Source organism: Argentina silus, assembly GCF_951799395.1.
Source record: "Argentina silus genome assembly, chromosome: 15".
NCBI classification, from domain to species: Eukaryota; Metazoa; Chordata; class Actinopteri; order Argentiniformes; family Argentinidae; genus Argentina; species Argentina silus.
The window spans coordinates 3,774,930-3,795,237 of NC_139669.1; the positions used below are offsets into that span (position 1 = coordinate 3,774,930).

At 45.0% G+C, this 20,308-nt stretch overlaps 2 protein-coding genes across 2 annotated transcripts in view; one reads left to right on the forward strand and one right to left on the reverse strand.

Moving 5' to 3' along the window:
• The first annotated feature begins 294 nt into the window (after positions 1-294).
• Positions 295-16,159, forward strand: LOC310816535 (solute carrier family 4 member 11-like). Its single transcript, XM_083686786.1, has 20 exons — positions 295-444; positions 4,636-4,686; positions 5,608-5,724; positions 6,048-6,091; positions 6,347-6,569; positions 6,753-6,834; positions 6,974-7,097; positions 7,361-7,567; positions 10,641-10,725; positions 10,965-11,090; positions 11,575-11,688; positions 11,857-11,989; positions 12,364-12,437; positions 12,875-13,145; positions 13,384-13,490; positions 13,681-13,846; positions 14,009-14,182; positions 14,477-14,672; positions 14,987-15,156; positions 15,463-16,159. Exons 1-20 carry the CDS (start codon positions 408-410, stop codon positions 15,527-15,529), a joined length of 2,568 nt encoding a protein of 855 aa, XP_083542912.1. The 5' UTR covers positions 295-407; the 3' UTR covers positions 15,530-16,159.
• Positions 16,160-16,546: 387 nt separating this feature from the next.
• Positions 16,547-20,308, reverse strand: part of LOC310815744 (ecto-NOX disulfide-thiol exchanger 2-like) — a 92,291-nt gene continuing 88,529 nt past the window's right edge. The window contains exons 14-15 of the mRNA XM_083685640.1: positions 19,051-19,136; positions 16,547-17,109 (exon numbers count right to left, since the gene is read on the reverse strand). Coding sequence (XP_083541766.1) covers positions 16,978-17,109; positions 19,051-19,136 — 218 coding nt within the window. The 3' untranslated portion in view covers positions 16,547-16,977. The remainder of the gene's footprint in view (positions 17,110-19,050; positions 19,137-20,308) is intronic.

Below are 20,308 nucleotides of genomic sequence, written 5' to 3' on the forward strand. Positions count from 1 at the left end.
GTGTTTGGTCTACTGTAATTCAAACAACATACATTCGAAGGGTGAGGGCGGACAACTGTTTAAACAAAGCCAATAAAGATAACCGAAAATGTCTGAAATCAGCAAGGCATACTCTTACATACTGACACATACAGTAACTGACTACTTCCTGAAGAATAGGCACAAGGACCCAGCAGCAGCCAGCCTCCCCCCTCCCCCGTCTTTCCTTCCCTCCTTTTCTCCCTCCCCCACCCCCACCCCCACGTGCTGGGTGGGGAGGCGCTGGGAGGGGATCTCTGACTGAATGAACTCAAGTGAGGACTGTAAGTAGGTAGGTAGGTAGGTAGCAGAGCTGAGGTTATCCCACAAGAACTCTACAGGATGATGGGTTGACCTGGGAGGGCATCACACCTGAAAACCTGGAAAATATGGAAGACAAAAAAGTCCTCCATTTTGTGCCATCTGGTAAGTGTTCCAGGGTGAAGGGAGTGTGTGTGGAGGGGGGTTCCTTCCCCAGTACAACCTGAGATGCCTTGTGCCAAACATGTGCAAGCTAGTGCCACATGCGCTCTGACTTTACGGTAGTGAAACCAGAGGGAAATTTAGTTTGTTATGATGAATAAGGCCTTCGCATTCTGTACTCTTATTCTTAAACATTTCTGAGTGTTTTATTATGTATTGACTCTGATGTGCCTTTTCTTTGTGTCTAGTTTTATATCTCATTATGTGTGGTGGGGCTATCTACTTCTCTTAATACAATTTTTAGTGACATTGTTAGATCTGTGTTTCTTTTTTTCCTTCCTTTCTTTTCTTTTTTTTTTTTTACCTCAGTATCTTGATATTAAAACCATTAATTCTGAATGAGATGCCTTTATTGCCAGGAAGGTTGGGAAGTTCAAAAACAAAATGGTGTGGGTCAATATTTACAATGTGGCAGTAAATGGAACATTTGCCTTGCATGGGCAGTACAGCTGCTGCAGACAGCAATTATCTATTGAGTGTCCTGCCACACGTAGCTGTATCCTCTCTGGTTGCCCATGGGTATACACAATCACCTGACGTTGCTCCTGGCTGTTCATTCGGTCGTCTCACTTAGACACTCTCATGTAGAAGAGATTCTGGGTTCTGAGATTCTGGGTTCTGAGATTCTGGGTTCTGAGATTCTGGGTTCTGAGATTGTTCATTTGGAGACCCAACATTCTGTGCTATATTAGCTATGTATTCAGTGGCGATCGTTTCGTCAAACTTGACTAAATGTCTTTTGTCTGGAGGTCATGAAGTGTGCCTCTTCTGTAGGCCATGTTGGCTCTGATTGGACTTGCCTGTGGTCACGCCCAAACTCTCAGGTACCATCACAACTGTCCTCATTCACCATACCAACTACCAAGTTATTTAACCAACTAGTCACCATACACTGCTAATGTGGACAGTCCCTACCCTGCCACCAACCAACCAAAGGGTTATGAGGGCAGTAGGGCAGTTATGAATAGCACACCTTCTATTAAAAAGTAGTGGAGGTATGGCACAGGTAGTTCTGCCAATCACTGCAGTTGTCATGGGGGGCATGGGCCACCATCTCTCTCCAGTGTTGGCTGTCGAGTGTTTGTAATGGGTTAACATGGCCTTGTTACATTTTCTCAGGCTCGAGATTAAGAGATTATCCAACAGAAAAATGCCTTGTGTGTTTTAATTTGCCATAATTTTCCACCCTTTCTGAATGTATTATTAGGTCTGGGATGGAATTGTATTGAGACTTACTTGATAATACAATTGTTATGACATGTAATACCGAATTATTCATTAATACCATATTTCTCATACATACGATGACTCTATTTAAGAAATATCCATATTCCCTGTGGCTTTATTTTAAACCACCATGTTCAGGCTTAAGATGGCAGAGTTGTATTTAATCCACTTAGAATGGAACATAATTAGTGGGGTTCTGTCTCCGTAACTCAAGAGGATTATCCTTCGGTGCCTAACAGAATTGGTGTTAGTGAGAGGCAACCCTTTCATGTTATGTTATTTCACTGCTCATAAATAGGCGTACAATGATCAGCTATCTACATTTGCTACAACTTTATCATTCACTTTAATTCTTAGTTAATGAATGGGCACTTTGTGTGGGTGTGTATAGCTGTGTTATTGTCAGTCCAGTGGTTGTCTTACAGCAGGTGCACTACTAAAAGCCCCCCTCCTCTGTTTTTTCAATTTCTCAAGGGAGTTGACCTTGTATTGAAAATACACTGTTCAAACAGAAAAAATGATTTCACAACATTTCCACGTGCTGCAACTTGATGTCCTGTTTCAAAAGACTGTTCCGTTTCTCAACCCTCAAGGACATTTACCTCCAACTGATGTCCTGACCAAACAATGATAGTGCAGCTTAGCCAAATGATGCTGCAGGTATGGAGAGGTGGAGGGGAGGTGATGACTTTCCAAACCACAAATATTTGCTAAGCAGCTGTCATTCTATGGTTAGGACACTCACCGAACACTTTATTAGGAACACTATACAAATAGGGTCCATGATGACATGATTGCATCTCGCAATTCCTGCAGATTTTTCAGGTGCACTTTCAAGCTGTGAATCTCCCGTTCTACCACATCACAAAAGGTGTTCTATTGGATTCAGATCCGGTGACTGGGAAGGCCACTGAAGAACACTGAACTCATTGTCATGTTCATGAAACCAGTTTGAGACGACTTTTGCTTTGTGACATGGTGCATTATCATGCTGGAAGTAGCCATTAGAAGATGGGTAAATTGCGGCCATGAAGGGATGTACATGGTCAGCAACAATAGTCAAATAGGCTGTGGCATTCAAGTGATGATTGATTGGTATTAACGGGCCCAAAGTGTGCCAAGAAATCATTCCCCACACCATTACACCACCTTCACCATGAGAAGGTGTACAGGTGTTCTTAAAAAAGTGTTCGATGAGTGTATACTGTTTACACTTAGAGAGAGAGCATCCTGATTCTGTCTTTGGGAGTGCTAGTCACGTCACTTTGATTTTCACTTTGAGAGTGAGTGTGATTAATTTGTTTGAATCACATCCTCTGATTTGTTAATATGACAGTAAGCTTTGGCTAAGCATTTTGCAACGACTTGCACAAGGCCAGTAGGCCAGAAAGCACACTATTTTGGCATCTGGGTTTCCGTGTCCAAGTTGCCATACCTCTTCAGGAGGGCCTGGGCCTTGACTTGCAGCTATATCCCTGTCATCACCACAAGACAGCCTCGTCAGCAGAAGGAAGTCAGCGAGCCTACAAACAGGAAATCCACAGGCACAAGCAGAGAGGAGAAACCCTGGAGAGGAAGGATGCTGTAGAATAGGGAGGCAGCTACTCTAGACTTAATTGGAAGGATTTACATTAGTTAGTGGTGATGAGAGACCACAAAGTGGATTATTACATTGTGACTGATTGTAACTGCAAGCAGAATGTTTTTCCTTCGCACTTTAGGTTTATAACAGGGTTGGGGTGAATGCCTTTTTAATTCCATCAATTCCAGGAGAGAATTGAAAAAGAGGCATTCATTTTCAATGATTTTTCAAAACATTTAACAAATCTCTGAGCATCAGAGAATATTGTATTGTGTGTTCTTTGCATTCTGTAAATTAAAAAAAAATACTTACTGAATTGAGAAGGAAAACTTACTGTGGAGAAGGCGTGGGAACTGCTTTGAGGTAAAGCATAGTTGTCCCATTTAGACACATAACATAGTTAGCCCATTTAGACAGACACACACACACACACACACACACACACACACACACACACACACACACACGCACTCGCACACACCGACGTGACGCATGTACGCAACATGAGACACAGTTGGAGTCTTGTTTAATTGTATCTCACCTCAGCTCAAGTATTTCTTATGATCAAATTTCATTATCCTTTTCAGCTCTTCAATCTACAAAAAACAATTAATTTAGGCTGTCAGGCTTCCTACTGATCCAGTTTCACAGAGACCTACATATATTCTCCACACTGTTACACCCTCACTATACACTGTGGTGTGCCAGCTCCCACTCTGCCCTGGAAACACACTAACATCCAGAGAGGAGTGGAGGGAATCCCATGAAGAAACCACAGAGTATTTTACATAACTGTATTGTGTCAAATTACAAGGCTGTGCCATGTTTACAAAGAATGAAACATGACTCTTGGTCTCAAGGGTCTACCAAGTATGGCCAATGTGTAAAGATGGTTAAAATACATAGCACAGTCAATATGGTTTGAATACTGCACTTGGTGAAGAAAAGCCAGGTGAAGAAAATCATTTAAGCTCCATGAGTGGCCTAGAAGTACAGTACCAGTCAAACCTTTGGACACGCCTTCTCATTCAATGGTTTTTCTTTATTTTTGATTATTTTCTACATTGTAGATTAATATTGAAGACATCAAAACTATGAAGGAACACATATGGAATTATGTAGTTAACAAAAAAGTGTTAAACAAACCAGAATATGTTTTATATTTTAGATTCTTCAAAGTAGCCACCTTTTGCTTTGATGACAGCTTTGCACACTCTTGGCAAGGTGTGTCCAAACTTTTGACTGGTACTGTGCATAAGCTGTGTAACAACATTCTCTAATTTTCTCATTTTGAATCTCCAATCTCTCTCCTTGTTTCCCCACAGAGGCTCCATCCACTGGGAGGTCAAAGAATGGATATGTTTTCCAAGAGATGGGTGGGTATTTAGATTTCATTGTCAATGTTGACATTGATCCCTTTTGCACAGCAGTATGTAAAAGAAATGTAGAAAATCCATAATATTTTTCACACAGACCTAAACTTGGCGCTATCATTTTAACTTAATCATATAATCAGTATCTGCTTTACTCTGCAGACGAGCTTTGATAGAGAGATGTACCAGTTCACGCTGCAAAGCTAATACACCCTGATTGCAGTGGTTATTTATCCTAATGCTTCATTTCATGAGCCAATGAACACAGTCAGGCCCTGTGCTGTTGTAATGAAGAGTAAATGAAGGGGTAAATAACAAGGTAGATGACTGATGAGCTGATGCAGTAAACCGATATTCATACTACATCATTGCAAAGCTGTAGATCAGAAAAAGCTAATTACGAGATCGAGCAACAATGTTGTTTATGGATGCAGTCTTGATTTCCCCCCCCCCCCCCCCCCCCTCTCTTTTTCCCCTCATAAAACATGCAATGCACAAGCCATATTTCTGTTCTATACAATAAGGAATTTATGAGGGGCCGCTATTGTTATATTGCATCTTGTCCGGTTGGGGTGGGTTTATTTTATTTTTAAGACCTCAGTGTTCTGGTGCAATGTGTTCTCCAACAGATGGTGAAGTAGTGGAAGGGCAGGTGAATAGTCTCACACCATAAATATTGTTGAAGCAGAGTAGCACCTCAACCTTGAAAAAAAACCCCCCAAAAAACCTGGTATTTTTTAAAAATAAAAGTGTTCCTCAAAAACAATAAATTCAGAGATAGGCCACAACGCAGAAACAAAGCAGTGGATACAAAAAACAGTATGGTCATATTGGATCTCAACTGTATGGGATAGGTACAGTACAGTATGCTCTGAATTTATGAAGTGGAATGATTTAACCTTTGCTGTGCTGTTGGGTCTCCAGAGCTGCAGGACGGGGAGCAGGAGGACTGTGCAGAGGGCAAAGCAGGGCATACCAACTCTCCCATCAACAATAAGGACCTCATCTATGACAACAATCAGGTCCAGACAGGGATCTCAGGTCTGTGTGTGCGTGTGTGTGTGTATGTGTGTCTAGCCATGTTTTGACGTTACTCGTTACCGTAATCAGGGAATAGTGTGTGCCAAGACTCCCTCACACGTCCTGATTCAGAGATGCATGGTTCAAGGACACAGACCGTCTATCTCTGTGTGTCCTTCCGCTATTCAAACTGGGATTCAGGACTGACTATTAATAACTACAGAGGTACAATGGAGAAATGTGTTGTGGGGATTTGGACAAAAATTAAAACTGATTTGCTCAAAATATGCAGTGGTTCTATTGTGAGATAAAACCATACTGAGCTCAAACTCTTTCTTCTGTAGATCCTGACAGCTCTGGGTTTGGGCTTTTGAACACATCAAGAAAAGTAAGATGTCTGTCTGTCTGTCTGTCTGTCTGTCTGTCTGTCTGTCTGTCTGTCTGTCTGTAGTTTAAAAATGTCAAATCACCGTCCACGGCTCACAGATTAGTTTCTCTTTTGAATCAGTATTTTTGTCCAAACATTATCCAATAAGTATTTGAACTTGAGATGCACATGACTCAAGTTCCTATTAACCATGTACGGCATACAATATGTGTTTGTACACTAACACTGCATCTCCCCTGATCCTACATCCGTCAGTATGTGAAGCAGATGAACTTCCAGGAGGAAGTGCGCGCCCACAGAGACCTGGACGGCTTCCTGGCTCAGGCCAGCATCCTATTGGACGAGAAGTCGTCCACGCTGGACGAGGTTCTAAGGCGCATGCTGACTCACGTGGTGGAGGACGGACACGGGAGGAGCTGCGACCCTGAGGAGATCATGAACTCTCTGTTCACAGACGCAGGAGGAAAGGAGGTCAATGGTAAGCATCAGGGGACAAACCATTTCTACGCTATACGTTATACCCTTCTCTTCCTGCTATAAGCAGTAATGCCCATTTGAGTGATAATATAATGTATTGGAGATATCTTGACAGGTATGAAGATGTGCTGTAGAAATATCCCTCATTACATTCCTTCCCTCTGTTTGGCCTTCTGTCCTACAGTGCATCTACTATCAGAGACCATTCAGGGTGTGACTGCTACTGCCACTGGAGTCCGCTACCAGCAGTCCTGGCTCTGTGTCCTGTGAGTATAACTGCTTATATTCCCAAGTTGTAGCCTTAATACCATGTAATAACACCATGTCTCAATACTTATGTACAATATCATGTGTTTGAATAATGACAGTTGCAGAAAGTATAACACTCTTTCGCTGTCTGTCCAGCTCCAACGTGAAGAGCCTTCAGAGGCGCCATGTGTGCATCGCCCGTCTAGAGAGGCCACAGAACTGGGGGGTCAACTGTTGTGAGGCCCGCTATGTCATTCTCATCCTTGCCCCACCGAGAACGGTAATACTTCACTCTGACAAGCAACTATACAACTAGCTCTTTCTGTCTCAAGAGGTTTTAACTAACACAGCTACAGTATAACTCTGCTGGAAACCAATAATAATTTGGCATCCCAATCTAGGTAATACCATTCATCTGATAATAATACACATGTTTTAGTACTCAACCCTGCCTTGGAAATATGCAACGCAATCATAATCTGCTGATGTATCTTCTGGTTCTTTAACTATTGCTTATTCCCAACTTATCTCTCCATCTCTTAGAAAAGCACCAAGACAGCCATTGAGCTGGGCCGCACGTTCGCCACCATGTTCTCAGACATCTCATTCAGACAGAAGCTTCTGGAGACCAAGACCCAGGAGGAGTTTAAACAGGCACTTGTGTACCAGAGGCAGCAGCTCTCCATAGCCAGCGGGAAACCAGCAGTAGAAGAGGAGGAGACAGACCCACACAGCAACAAACCACTCAAGGTCTTACCATAGGGCTTGATGCTAGCATGCACGGCTAGAATATTATACTGAACATTAGGGAGGGTGCTAACAAGGCTAGGGTGTTGCAGCCTAATAGTTTACCCCATTACCTACTTCCGCTATATTGGAAAATGTAGTAGTGTAATTTGCTAAATAACCGTGATAATGACTTAAAAAGTGTATTGGAGTGAAGGTACAGTATGTTGTTTTTCACAGGAATACGATTTTTGGAGTGAACTATACCTTTAACACTATTCAGTTTAAAATACCTGCTTGTTAAACCAGGCAGCGTGATAAAACACAGTGTGTATTTTCGTGTCTTATGAGGTTTCCCCACATGTGGAGTGACCACCCTCAGAGTTTCCTTCACTCAGGCATATAAAGAGGTCCTCCTTTTAGTAGTAATAGTTCAGTCAGATTATTTTATCCTGTTCCACACTTTACCACCCAGTCTCCAGGAATGGTAAGCAGCTGGACAGCAGATTGAAATGTCTGCCAATATCGCCGCAGTTCCCTGGCAGCCAAATGCAATGAAGGGTCTCGTAATGATAAAGTATTTCATTATGTCGAGTTCTTAAATCAGAGGAACGTCAGTGCTCAGCGAGGGGAGACGGAACACTGAGGAGCTTGCCCAGGGAAAGAAAAGCTCTCCTATTGTCTGGGTACCAACGGCATCAAAATATGTGTGAACCACCAACCAACGCATAAAGATCAAGGTCAGGGAGCCTCCTGTGCACCTTAAGACTATGATGCTGGATGAATGGCTTAGGACCCTCTATAGTCTCATATGAACCTGTGTATGTCCACCACATCTTACAGTTGTAGCGTCTCGTCCTGTTTCTTAGTTTATGTTTGTCTTTGTTTCATGTTGTTCATTTATTGTTTAGAGTATTGACTGCCTTCCTGTGTACCGAACCCTGCCAAACTATTCTTTTGGATTTAAGTTTTTGTCTCTGAGTCGTGCAGTTGAGTCGTTACAGTCATTACAGTATGAACTGGCCAAACTATGGACTCAGATGACTCAGACTTTGTGAGCGCTGCGCTTCAAACCGGATTCTTCACCACGACGAGCAACTCACCTCAATCTGCCTGGGGATGAGTGGGCTGTCAGAGTGACTCACGAGCTTCCAGGCCTCCATCGGCGGCCAGGTTTTCCAGCTGGCTGTCCAGATTCAGCAGCTGATTCACCAGTTCCGACCTGTGATCCCGCTCCTGTTCCAGTTCCAGCTCCTGTTCCAGTTCCAGCTCCTGCTCCCCTGCTCACACCACTGGCTCCTCACCTCTCCAGACCCTAGCGGTTCTCCTGGGACTCCGGTAACTGTCAGGCATTCCTGGTCCAGTGTGGGCTACATTTTGAGCTACAGGTTTCGTAATTCCAGACGGAATGAGCCACGGTGGCTTACGTCATCACCCACTTTACCGGCAGAGCTGATACCTGGGCCACGGCCGATTGAGCTAGGAATTCTCCAGTCTGCAATTCCCTGGAGGTTTTTACTAACACTCTCCGCAAGATTTTCGACCACACAACCCCCGGTGGAGAGGCAGCGAGAACGCTCATGGGCCTGCGTCAGGGCAAGAAGTGGGTTTCTGACTACGCCATCGAGTTCCGCGCCCTGGCAGCTGATAGTGGCTGGAACCCATCCGCTCTGTTTGACGCCTTTCTGTATGGGCTTTCCGATCCCATCAAGGACCAGTTGGCTCCTCTTGAGCTTCCCCCCGATCTGGATTCTCTTTTCACTCTGGCCATTAGAATTGGCAGTCGCCTTCGAGAGAGAGAGAGAGATCCAGGGCTGCGATTACTCCGCCCGCCCTGAGGGGTCAGTTCACTGCTGATCGCTCTTCTTCGTGTCGTCCTGCCCAATGGCCCGTCCTGGCGGCCGACTCACCAGCAACCCCTACTGCTTCGGAGGAGCCCATTCAGTTGGGGAGAGCCAGGCTCAGTCCTGCGGAGCGTCAGCGCCGTATACAGGAGGGCAGCTGCATCTGCTGTGCTCAGCTGGGTTATTTCACGTCAGGGTATCCAGTAAGACAAAGCTCATCAGTGAGTAAGAGGGCGCTGGCGAGGCAAACTGTTTTTTCTGCCAACCCCTTCTTGTTATTTCACTCCTGCTCTGCTTATTACTCCATCCCAGACTCTCAATCATCCTGTGTTTGTGGACTCCAGAGCAGATGAGAGTTTAATTGATTGGAGGTTAGCCAAGAGACTTAACCTTGACGTTGTTCCCCTGCCAAAGCCATTGGAGGCCAACGCTCTAGATGGTCGCCTACTGTGCAGAGACACTCACCGCACTCAACCGATTCAATTAATCATCGCCAATAACAACACTGTTTCTGAGCTTCCATCTTTTCAACTCTCCTTTACAGCCTCTCATTCTGGGTTACCGCTGGCTCTCCAAGCATAACCCTCACGTAAACTGGTCCACTGGGGAGGTTATGGGTTGGGGCGAGGGATGTTCACTCGCCTGCTTTCTGTCCGCTCCTGCTTCAGTGTCTCCTCGATCTCTCGGACTCACTAATCCTCATTCTGGATCATTCTCCAACGCCTCCTCGAAAACCAACTCTTTGTGAAAGCGCAGAAATGTGAGTTTCATGTATTCACCATTGCTTTCCTTGGATTCATCATCTCGGGGCATAGCATTCAAATGGATCCTGCCCAGGTTAGTGCGGTTGCTGAGCGGTTCCCACGCCAACCAGTCGCAAGTTAGTACAGCGTTTTTTTGGGCTTTGCTCATTTTTATAGACGGTTCATCAAGAACTTTAGCACCGTTGCTGCCCCACTCCATGCCCTCACCTCTTCTTCGGTCACGTTCCCGTGGTCTCCCCAGGCGGATCAGGCTGTCTGGAGACTGAGGGAGAGCTTCACCTCAGCACCCGTCCTCACTCTTCCAGATTCCCAGATTCCCCAGTTTGTTGTGGAGGTGGATGCCTCGGACATGGGTGTCGGGGCTGTCCTCTCCCAGCGGTGTTTTGTCTCCGAGTCATGCAGTTGAGGCCTCTGCCTGCATGCTACAGTCATTACAAAAGTGTCTTTTCCTCTGGCTTACAATGTGACTGGCCTGTTTCTCTGTTTCAGTGCATAGATTTCATGAAAGCTGGTCGAGGGATTTATGAGGACCTCAGTCGCAGACTCCCTCTCTACCCTTCAGACTTCACAGACGGTACAGTACCAACACTAGTTTTAGCAATGTGAATATTTTCCCATCGTAGATTGATTTCTAATCCAGTTTTTTATAATCAAAATATTTCCCACACAGTATACTTGAAAAAAGCTGTAACTATCATTACCGCTATCATTACCACAGCTACATACAACATACATTTGGTATGTTACATGTGATGTTGTACCTGTAGTTGCAGCTGGTAGACATGTAAACAGCTCTGTGATTGGTCCATACAGGTCTCACAGGAAAAGACCGCTCACTGCTGAAGTACACCACCACCGCCATCTTCCTGTACATCGCCATTCTACTTCCGGCCATCGCCTTCGGCTCTTTGAATGATGAGAGCACACGTGGAGAGATAGGTACGGCATCGGGATGTCTGTGTGGTTCATGTTGCGTACGTGCATCACGTCGATGCATGCGTGTGTGTGTGTGTGCGTGTGCGTGCGTGTGTGTGTGCGTGTGTCTGTCTCAGTCCAAAGCCCTTCTTACTTTAAGTACAACCACAGGATGTCTGTGTGGTTTATGTAGCGTACGTGCGTCACGACGGTGCATGCATGTGTGTGTGTGTGCGTGTGTGTGTGCGTGCGTGTGTGTGTGCTTGTGTCTGTCTCAGTCCAAAGCCCTTCTTACTGCTTTCGTTTCTGTGTCTCAGTCACTCAAATTGCTGGGAAATGTAAATAAACGGTCTCTGGTATTGATTGATTGAATCAGATGAAGTTTGAGGACTATTTCTACCATCAACTACTATGTCTATGAATGTTGATGACTGTACAGTACATCCCCTATTAAATGATTTAGAACAAGACATTTGTACACTCTAACAGAATGTTCTCCTCCTGATAGATGTGCAGAAGACCATTGTCGGTCAGAGCATCGGAGGAGTCATCTACTCTCTGTTTGCAGGCTCTCCCCTGGTCATCCCACTGACCACGGCACCTCTGGCCATCTTCATCAGCGGTATGTACACCACATCATTTTCTTGGTGCTTGAATTAGTGACATTTCTTAACACATTATTAATACAACATTCTAGTTGACTATTTTACTAAGTTTACAAGTTGCTAAGATGGTGTGTGTATGTCATTTATTTGAGTAATAACTGTTGTGGCTGTGTGTGTTTGATCAGTGATCAGAGGGATCTGTGATGACTATGACCTGGACTTCCCGGCGTTCTACGCCTGCATTGGCCTGTGGAACAGCATGTTCCTCATCCTGGGAGGGATATTCAATGCCAGTCTTTTCATGAAGCTCTTTAAACGGTCAGTGGACTACCAGACATCTGAACTCAATGAACCTGTAACTCTTACTGTTCACACAGAGTGAAAGACTTTAGGTTTAGGCCTCTTCACACCAGGCTTACAGAAAGAGATACACTGTACAGAAACCTGACCATTAATGATCATAACATGACTGTGAACTCATTGTTCTCTGCCTCCACCACCCACTGAGACTGTTGCTGATAAACTACCATCTGTTTAGCCTTCCACTTTCTTCCATGAACATTTTGTTGAATTTCATAATCTCCATTGTCAGTTCACCTTGAATGGCTTGTTGTGTCTTTGTCTGTGGTTTGCCCTGTTCTGATAAAGCCTTCTTAGTAACATTGTGTTTCTTCTATTTCCTCTCATGCCAGCTCGACAGAGGAAATCATTGCGCTGTTCATCTCCATTGCCTTCGTGGGTGACGCGGTGAAGGGCACTGTCAAGAGTGAGTCTGCTCTGGCAGTTACATTCTATTTATTTACAACGTGTTCCAAATGAGCGTTCCGCCCGCCGGCGAACCATCTCAGTGTAATATAGAGGAATGTAAACTGGCTGTCTATCTTTTATCAGGGTAAATGTACCAGTGTAACGAGTATCCATCATGGAGGCGAGCACACCATGCAATCAACCTGGGTCCCCGGGGCTCTGTGGCTCTGAGAGGGGAAACTGACACCCTTTTTATGTTAACATACTGTTGCCTTTCTCATCTGCTCTGTTTACATATGCTTTTAAAGGGGTTTCCCACAAGGCTGTGAGGGGAGGTGGGGGAGAATATGGTGGATATGGCATCTATTTTTCCAGCTCTAACCTCTCTCTCTCCCCCCCCCCCCCCCCATTTCTCTCTCTCTCTTTCTCTCTCACTCTCTCGCTCTCTTTCTTTAGTTTTCCATCACTTCTACCATGGACCCACCCTGGCAACAACCAACAGCACGCTGGTGCTACAGCAGATCAAGGAGCTGTTAGAACAGGCAGCTAAGAATGGGACAGAGCTCAGGCTTGTGAATGGGACGGAGCCAGGGTCCGTGGTAGAGCATGTGTCTGTGTATCTGCCTGAGTCCCTGGTCCTGTGCACCAGGGAGAGGCCCATCCTCTGTCTCCTGCTCATGCTGGGGACCCTGTGGCTGGGCTATGCCCTTTACCTCATCAAGAGGAGGTAGGTTCGCCACAATGGTGCCATCTACCCAATACAGTATGGAGAAAAGAGTAGCCCCAACAATATTACTTCAGCCAGCTTTTGCTTATACCTGATGTAGTTCAGTATAATATTGTCGCTATTTTGTTTGTTCGCATATTCCCTGATGTACTGCAACTAAGCAAGAGAATAGATTTGCATTCATCTGTCTTCTTGGTTGCCGTACAGAATACACTCACATTCTTCATCCTTCTCACAGTCCATACCTGCATGCCAAAGTGAGAGAGGTTGTGTCCGACTGTGCCTTACCCATTGCTGTCGTGGTATGCTCCTTCATAGGGTCTTACCTGTTCCTAGACGTAGAGCGTGAGTACACATTCTTACAGTTGATGAATGTCTCTTATCTCAAAAAAAGGTATAGCTTGTCACTGAGCAAAGTAGGATTTTAGTACATAATTATTGAGATTGTTTTGAACGTTTCTGGTTCAGTTAAATCACACCACTCATCATAGGCATTCACATTACAATGTCTGTCTCTGTCCTCTTTTCCCAACAGTTCCTGTATTTAACTTCCACAATGGCCCTGTCTTTAACTTTGCACCATTTGATAAGCTGTCGGGCATGGCCACCCTCAGCGCTGTAGGTCTGGGCTTCCTATTGGCGCTGCTCATCTTCATCGACCAGAACATTGTCATATCGCTCACCCATGTCCCAGAAAACAAGTACGGGACACTCCTTTATTTATCCATTCATTTGTTCACTCACTCACTCACTCACTCACTCACTCACTCACTCATACATACTGTACCTACTGTACCTACAGCATTAATTGTAAGTGATGCTAAACTCCTGTGTGTATCTGACCGTGCGGTTGATTACTTCAGGTTGTTAAAGGGAACCACCTTCCACTGGGACCTGATGCTGACTGGGTTCATCAACATCCTGATGTCATGTCTGGGGTTGCCATGGATGCACGCTGCCTTCCCACACTCCTCTCTACACGCGCGGCAGCTGGCTAAGGTGGAGCAGCATGTGGAGGGAGGGCACCTCTATGAAACGTGAGTGACCGCAGATAGATTAGCAGTTCATTGGTTGGTTGATTGGTTGATTAACGATGAAAGGGGCAGCTTTCTGGTAGCCATTGTGGTGTTTCCTGGACCTAGATTAAGCTTTTAGTCCTAGACACTAAAGCATTCTCAATGGAAAATTTATCCAGGACTAGGGTTTAATCTGTGTCTGGGAAACCGCCTCTACAGTCACCGGCAGTAAACAAACCCTGGGACAGTTGAAGTTCTTAAGTTAAAACTGACAAGATCACGTCTGCCATTTCCTGTCTCTATGTGCGCCTGCAGCATAGTTAATGTGAAGGAGACACGGCTCACCTCTCTGGCAGCTAACATCCTGATTGGCCTGTCGGTGTTCCTGCTTCCTGTCCCTCTCCAGTGGATCCCTAAGCCTGTCCTCTACGGTCTCTTCCTCTACATCGCTGTCACCTCCATAGATGGAAACCAGATGGCTGACCGCATGTTCCTCCTCTTCAAGGAACAGGTGCGAGTGGAGAACACAAAGGGGCACACGAGACATCATGTGTCTCTGGCTATGTCACAATTGTTAGGAACACGACTCCTTGTGTCCTCTCCTCCGTCCTCTACTCGCGTCCTACTGAAAGTGCATTGGCGGTTGGATCTAGGTCCCGCTCCTTACGTATCCCCCTCCAATGCTTTCTGAGGACAAAGCAAGTAGAGGAGAGGACGCAAGAAGTCTTGTTCCCAACATTTGAGAAGAGGTGTGTGTGTGTGTGTCAGTCTGTCATTTTATCTGTTAAAAAATGCACCAATCTCCACTCCCTCTTCTCCCTCCAGACATCCTACCCTCCTACCCACTACATTCGCAGAGTGCCTCAGAGGAAGGTACACTTCTTCACCGGGCTTCAGATGATTCAGCTGGTCATCCTGTGTGCCTTTGGCATGTACCCTCTGCCATACATGAAGATGGTCTTCCCCGTGCTAATGATCCTGCTCATTCCTATCAGGTACAAAACTCCCAGCCAGCAGGGGGCAGAGGAGTGCTCTAAACTGGTCATTTGTTTGAATCTGAGGCAGGGCTTGAGGTAGAGGGCAGCAGTATCCTCTAGTGGTTGCCAAATGACAGAGTGAGGTTGCCCCTAGGTGCTGATCATGGGCCAGTGTTGCAGCTAACGGGTTGGACTTTAGGAGGGCTTAGGGGCAACTTCACCACCACAAGTGGTGACCAAATAAGAACCCAATTCAAAGACCATTTAAATTTAATTTGTCTTTCAGTGGACAGTCATTGATCTCTCTGTATCTCTCCCCCCCAGAAACAACATGCTTCCCAAAATCATTGAGGCTAAATATCTGGACATCATGGACGCCCAGCACATGTAGAGAGATGGAGATGGAGAGCCGCTCTGTGGACAGATACTATTTTAAAAAGGCAAGGGAACCAAACTGTCTTTGTTGATGATTATGTAGCACACGTGTGCGGTGTGAAGGCACTTGGACTACAAGAGTGTGACTGGGTTGCCGCGGGTGATCGACTCAAGTGAACATCTTATCTGGATGGATTATCATTACACCCACAGTTAGAGCTCTTGTTGTTGAATTGAATACCATACATTCACAATCTAGGTAGCTGCTTATACATGTATATTTAACATATTCTCAAACAACTTCTTTTCTCATTGTGTCGAATGATATATTGATATGTAAAGGATTATTTACATTGCCCTCTAAATGTGAGGTTCATATTATTGTTTTTAAAATAGAGGCTTTTGTGCCGCAAGACCTGCAGATGGACTTGTAAACTGAAATTGCAGTTGTATACATGATCCAAAGAACCAACTTAAAGACATTAATTTAAAGACATGTCATGGAAACGACAATATTATATACAGTCACATACAGACAAATCAAAAACAAGAAATATGTAAGTTTCACAGTAGGCTGTGGTATATCCACTGCATTCTCAATGTTGATTCAAGCTGTTCATTAATAAAGTTAATTAATAATACAATTATTAAAGCCCTTTCAGTGATATGATTTTTTATTTTCATTCATCCCACTGCACCAGATGGAGGTGTTCACTTTTTTCTGACGGCCTGTAGTACAACACTGGTTTACCTGTTTAGCAGTATGCACAGCACTGCATACTGTGTCAGTGGGATATGTGCCTTTGTGTAATTCCTCCAATAGATGGCACTACAGGCACACCTACTATAACAAAACAAATGGGATCTCAATTAGAAAAGTGAAGTCTCATGTTCATCAGATGTGGTTGTGAATCTCAGAATACTAATGCATCTGGTATTAACAGCCTATACATAAAGTAAGGAAATATATTAACTTTATTCACAGAATTGTACGAACAAGGAACAAACAAGAAAAGAGAGGCCTAAGGGGATGGAGGTAGAAAATGTTCAGCAGACCCTGATATGCTCCTTAGTAGTCAGCAGAGTTAGCCTATCAGCCGAGTTAGCCTATTAGAGGCTCTAAGAACGGTACAGCCCGCCCATGAGACCCACAAACAGCCAATCCCCCAGACCTCTTTGGGATAGATGCTTTTCAGGGCCTCCTGGAGGGTTGTGGTATCCCATGAGGCTTTGAGTATGGCACAGAGCAGATCCAGTTGTTGATGTCTCTGTCACCCTGGAGACATGTCACCCCACACAGAGTTTCCCTAACGTAAAGTAGCATAGTGTATGTATTGTCCCTCCCTGCTCTGCTGCCATACTGGGGCTCTATGCTGTGTCCTTTGCGTCCGTCCCTGTAACGTCCTCTGCGTCCCTGTAACGTCCTCTGCGTCCCTGTAACGTCCTCTGCGTCCCTGTCCTGCTCTATGTGCTCTTGATGCCCTCGAAGCCACAGAACTTCCAACGTTTCTCCAGGCTGGCGCCCACCCCCGTCAGCTCCTGCCTGAAGGTGCAGGGCAGCCGAGCCAGGAGAGCCTCCACCTGCAACGTGTTGATCTGAAACACACACACACACACACACACACACACAGAAGGATACACACTTGATAAATACAGAGAGATAAACCCACACAACAGTTATGCAAACACAGAGTCAGATTAGTCAAACCCTGCCATGTCACTATGCGTTACTTGTGAATGGTGTAGGTATCATCATTGACAGTGCAGTACTGCGTGGACACTGTAGATAAGAGGAGAGCATTGTTGTTTGTTTGTGGTGAATCCCGCCAAGCTTGGTGACAAAGCTCTAGGCTTGTTGTCATGGCATTCAGAGAGGCAGCAGCATTGGAACAAACACCCCTCAGGGCTTTGAGTGGAAACCCCCCCCAAAACCCCCCCCACAAAAGGCCTTCATGTTCTATTCACAATCTGTGTGTGTGAAAATGAGTCATTGTGTTGATGAGCACAGAGAGGGTTTTAATGAGCTGGGCCTCGTTTCCCAAAAGCTACGTTCATTTCATCCCACGTGCATCGCAAGGGTATCCGTCATCTTTCGGGCTGTTTCCCAAAACCTTTGTAATCAACGAGCACCTTTTTTTTTACACTCCTGAGTCACAGAAGAACAGAAGTGAGTAACAGAGCAAGTAAGTGAGTAACAGAAACTCAAACCTGTCCTTCACTGGAGTGCATTTACTGAGTGTAGGTATTTCTTCATATTGGGCAAACGAAGGCCACGTTTGACGTGTTGGTCCAGCAGACCTTCCAAGCATATTGGAACAGATTGAGATTACATAGCTGAGGGCCCCTTCGGGGAGGTGGCACTGAGAGTAGTTATATAACTGAGGGCCTCCTCACGGAGTTGGCAGCGTGAGAGGTATGGCGTGGGAGCTAGGTGAGAGAAGGCCTTTGGCAGTGCAGAGTGAAAACCAAGGGAGGCCTCTGTGGAGGCTGACGGCTGTGGAGATGGGTGTTTTAGCGAAGTAAATGAAACAGCTCTGCTCCGTCACGTGAGAGACAAGAAGGATCCAGCTCTAACATGTCTCAGTGTCCTGGGAAATCACACACACACACACACACACACACACACACACCCTCTACAGTGCTGGGAACTACAGATTCTCATTTATATGTTAACCCCTTGCATTACCTAGAACCCCAGCTCTAATCTGAGCTTCGTCATCATGAGGCGGCTGCACACGGAGGAAAACAAGAGATCTCTGACTGCACATGGTGACTCTTTTCCGCACGGTGGAGCTCAGCTGACACACAGGGATTCATACTGCATTAGGGAGTTCTGCCTGCAACAGGGGGCCCTGACTGCGTGAGGAGACTAAAACTGCGCAAGGAGACCCCAACTGCATAGTGGGGCCCTGGGATTCACCAGGCCCATATGTCAGCTCAGTAAGGGTGTCTGTGGCTGTGTGTCTTCGCTGAAAGAGAGAGTGTGTGTTTGCTGGAGCGAGGTGCCAGTACTGCTATCGCTACTCAACTTGCTGTGTGTGTGTGTGTGTGTGTGTGTATGTGTGTGTGTGTGTGAACCTTTCTAATGTGCCAAATACACCTGACATTGTTGGTGAGAGCCAAGGACAATTTACCATATTAGAAGTAGGCTGCTCATTCGATCTGTACATGGAGGAAGTAAATAAAGCCTTTTCTACAAAACTGTTAAAAAACCAGCCCCTAGTCACACTTATTAGTGGCCTTGGCTTCAGGTGTTAGCTAGTAATTCTGACATTTGACAGCCTTGGACATGTGCATTACCTGACAGTAAGTGGCCTGTGAATGTGGTGAATTGCCAAAGAAAAAAGCCAAGCAGTTTGCAAGATTTTGTTGTGTGTCAGCTGTTGTGGGAAGCTTAGCTGTGTGGCGAAGACAGTGTTACCTGTATCCATGACTATCTGTATGACCCTTGTTATATTTTGGGTTCTTTGATGTAATGCTTTACTGTGAACCCAAATAAAGTATTGAAGTGTGTGTGTGTGTGTGTGTCAGCAGTACCTTGGTGTCCAGACGCTGTAAGTAGGAGCAGATGTATTCGATGCTGGCTCCAAAGGGGTGGACATGGAGGAACGTCGAGATAATTCCTGAGGAGAGAGACAGAGATATCAGAAACTAGCATGTCATACAATATTACATTGTGGTACAGCACTCTATAACTCCACTCAGTTTGAATATTGATACGCCCATCTGTCCATATTTCAAAAATGTTAGTCAGACAGCTTGATCTGATCTTAGATCAGAATGATCCAGATTATTTTTTGCTATCTAGGATCAGATCAAGCTGTCTGATTTCCCCTACACGACTCAAAATCTGAGCCTGCCCTAGAAGTTATGAAAGACACCACTCTAATCAACTCATATTGTATGACTAATTCGAAAATGGGTCTGCACGATTCAAGTGTCTCCTTCCCAAAAGCAATCCTGGCTCTGTCAATGACTCTTGTGTTTGAAGACCTCCGATTAAGAGAAGTGTTTAATGACTAGTGCTTTGATGCTTCTCTCTGCATTAAAGCTCCCTCCTCAGCACCATGGGCTTTCATTCCTCCCAACAATAACATCTGCTATTAGCTCATTGGTATGATGATCCAGATCTGAGCATCATAACCCTTTGGGCAAAAACACTTTATATAGCTCTGAGGAGCCATCTCTGAACACACACACACACACACACACACACACACACACACACACACACACACACACACACACACACACACACACACACACACACACACACACACACACACACACACACACACACACACACACACACACACACACACACACACACACACACACACACACACAGATAAACCAGATGAGACACTGCAGGAGGAACACTCCAGTCTTTGATCAGACAACATTAGAATGTATGTACAGTCTGGGCTTGGACCAATTATATCCAGCAGAAAATCATCTCAAAGTTTATACTTTGACTTTGCAGCATTTTATGTTTCATTATACTGAGATTCATAAACTAGAAGTATAAAGCTGTAGTTATTCTGTTCTCTAATTACCAAGGTCTGAATCTGAGAACATCAATATCAACCATGACTCTGACAAGGCAGCTAGCTATGAGTGTTTTAAGTGTTTAATCCTTGTCTTGATAAAAACTCTCCATTGATGTTCATTTTTCTGAAGGTAACCTTTATCACGTTAATACAATGTTTCTAAGAATACGTCAGAACAACATTGACTGAGTGGAACAGAGGGGACTACTATTAAAACTCACATTTCTGGGATGTTACTGCAAACC

Bases quoted from the DNA above. Each gene is read 5' to 3' on its own strand.
- LOC310816535 (XM_083686786.1), top strand. From the start codon at position 408: ATGGAAGACAAAAAAGTCCTCCATTTTGTGCCATCTG. The intron at 11,689-11,856 runs GTATGTACACCA...GTGTTTGATCAG, and splicing joins TCTGGCCATCTTCATCAGCG to TGATCAGAGGGATCTGTGAT. The intron at 13,146-13,383 runs GTAGGTTCGCCA...TCCTTCTCACAG, and splicing joins CTTTACCTCATCAAGAGGAG to TCCATACCTGCATGCCAAAG.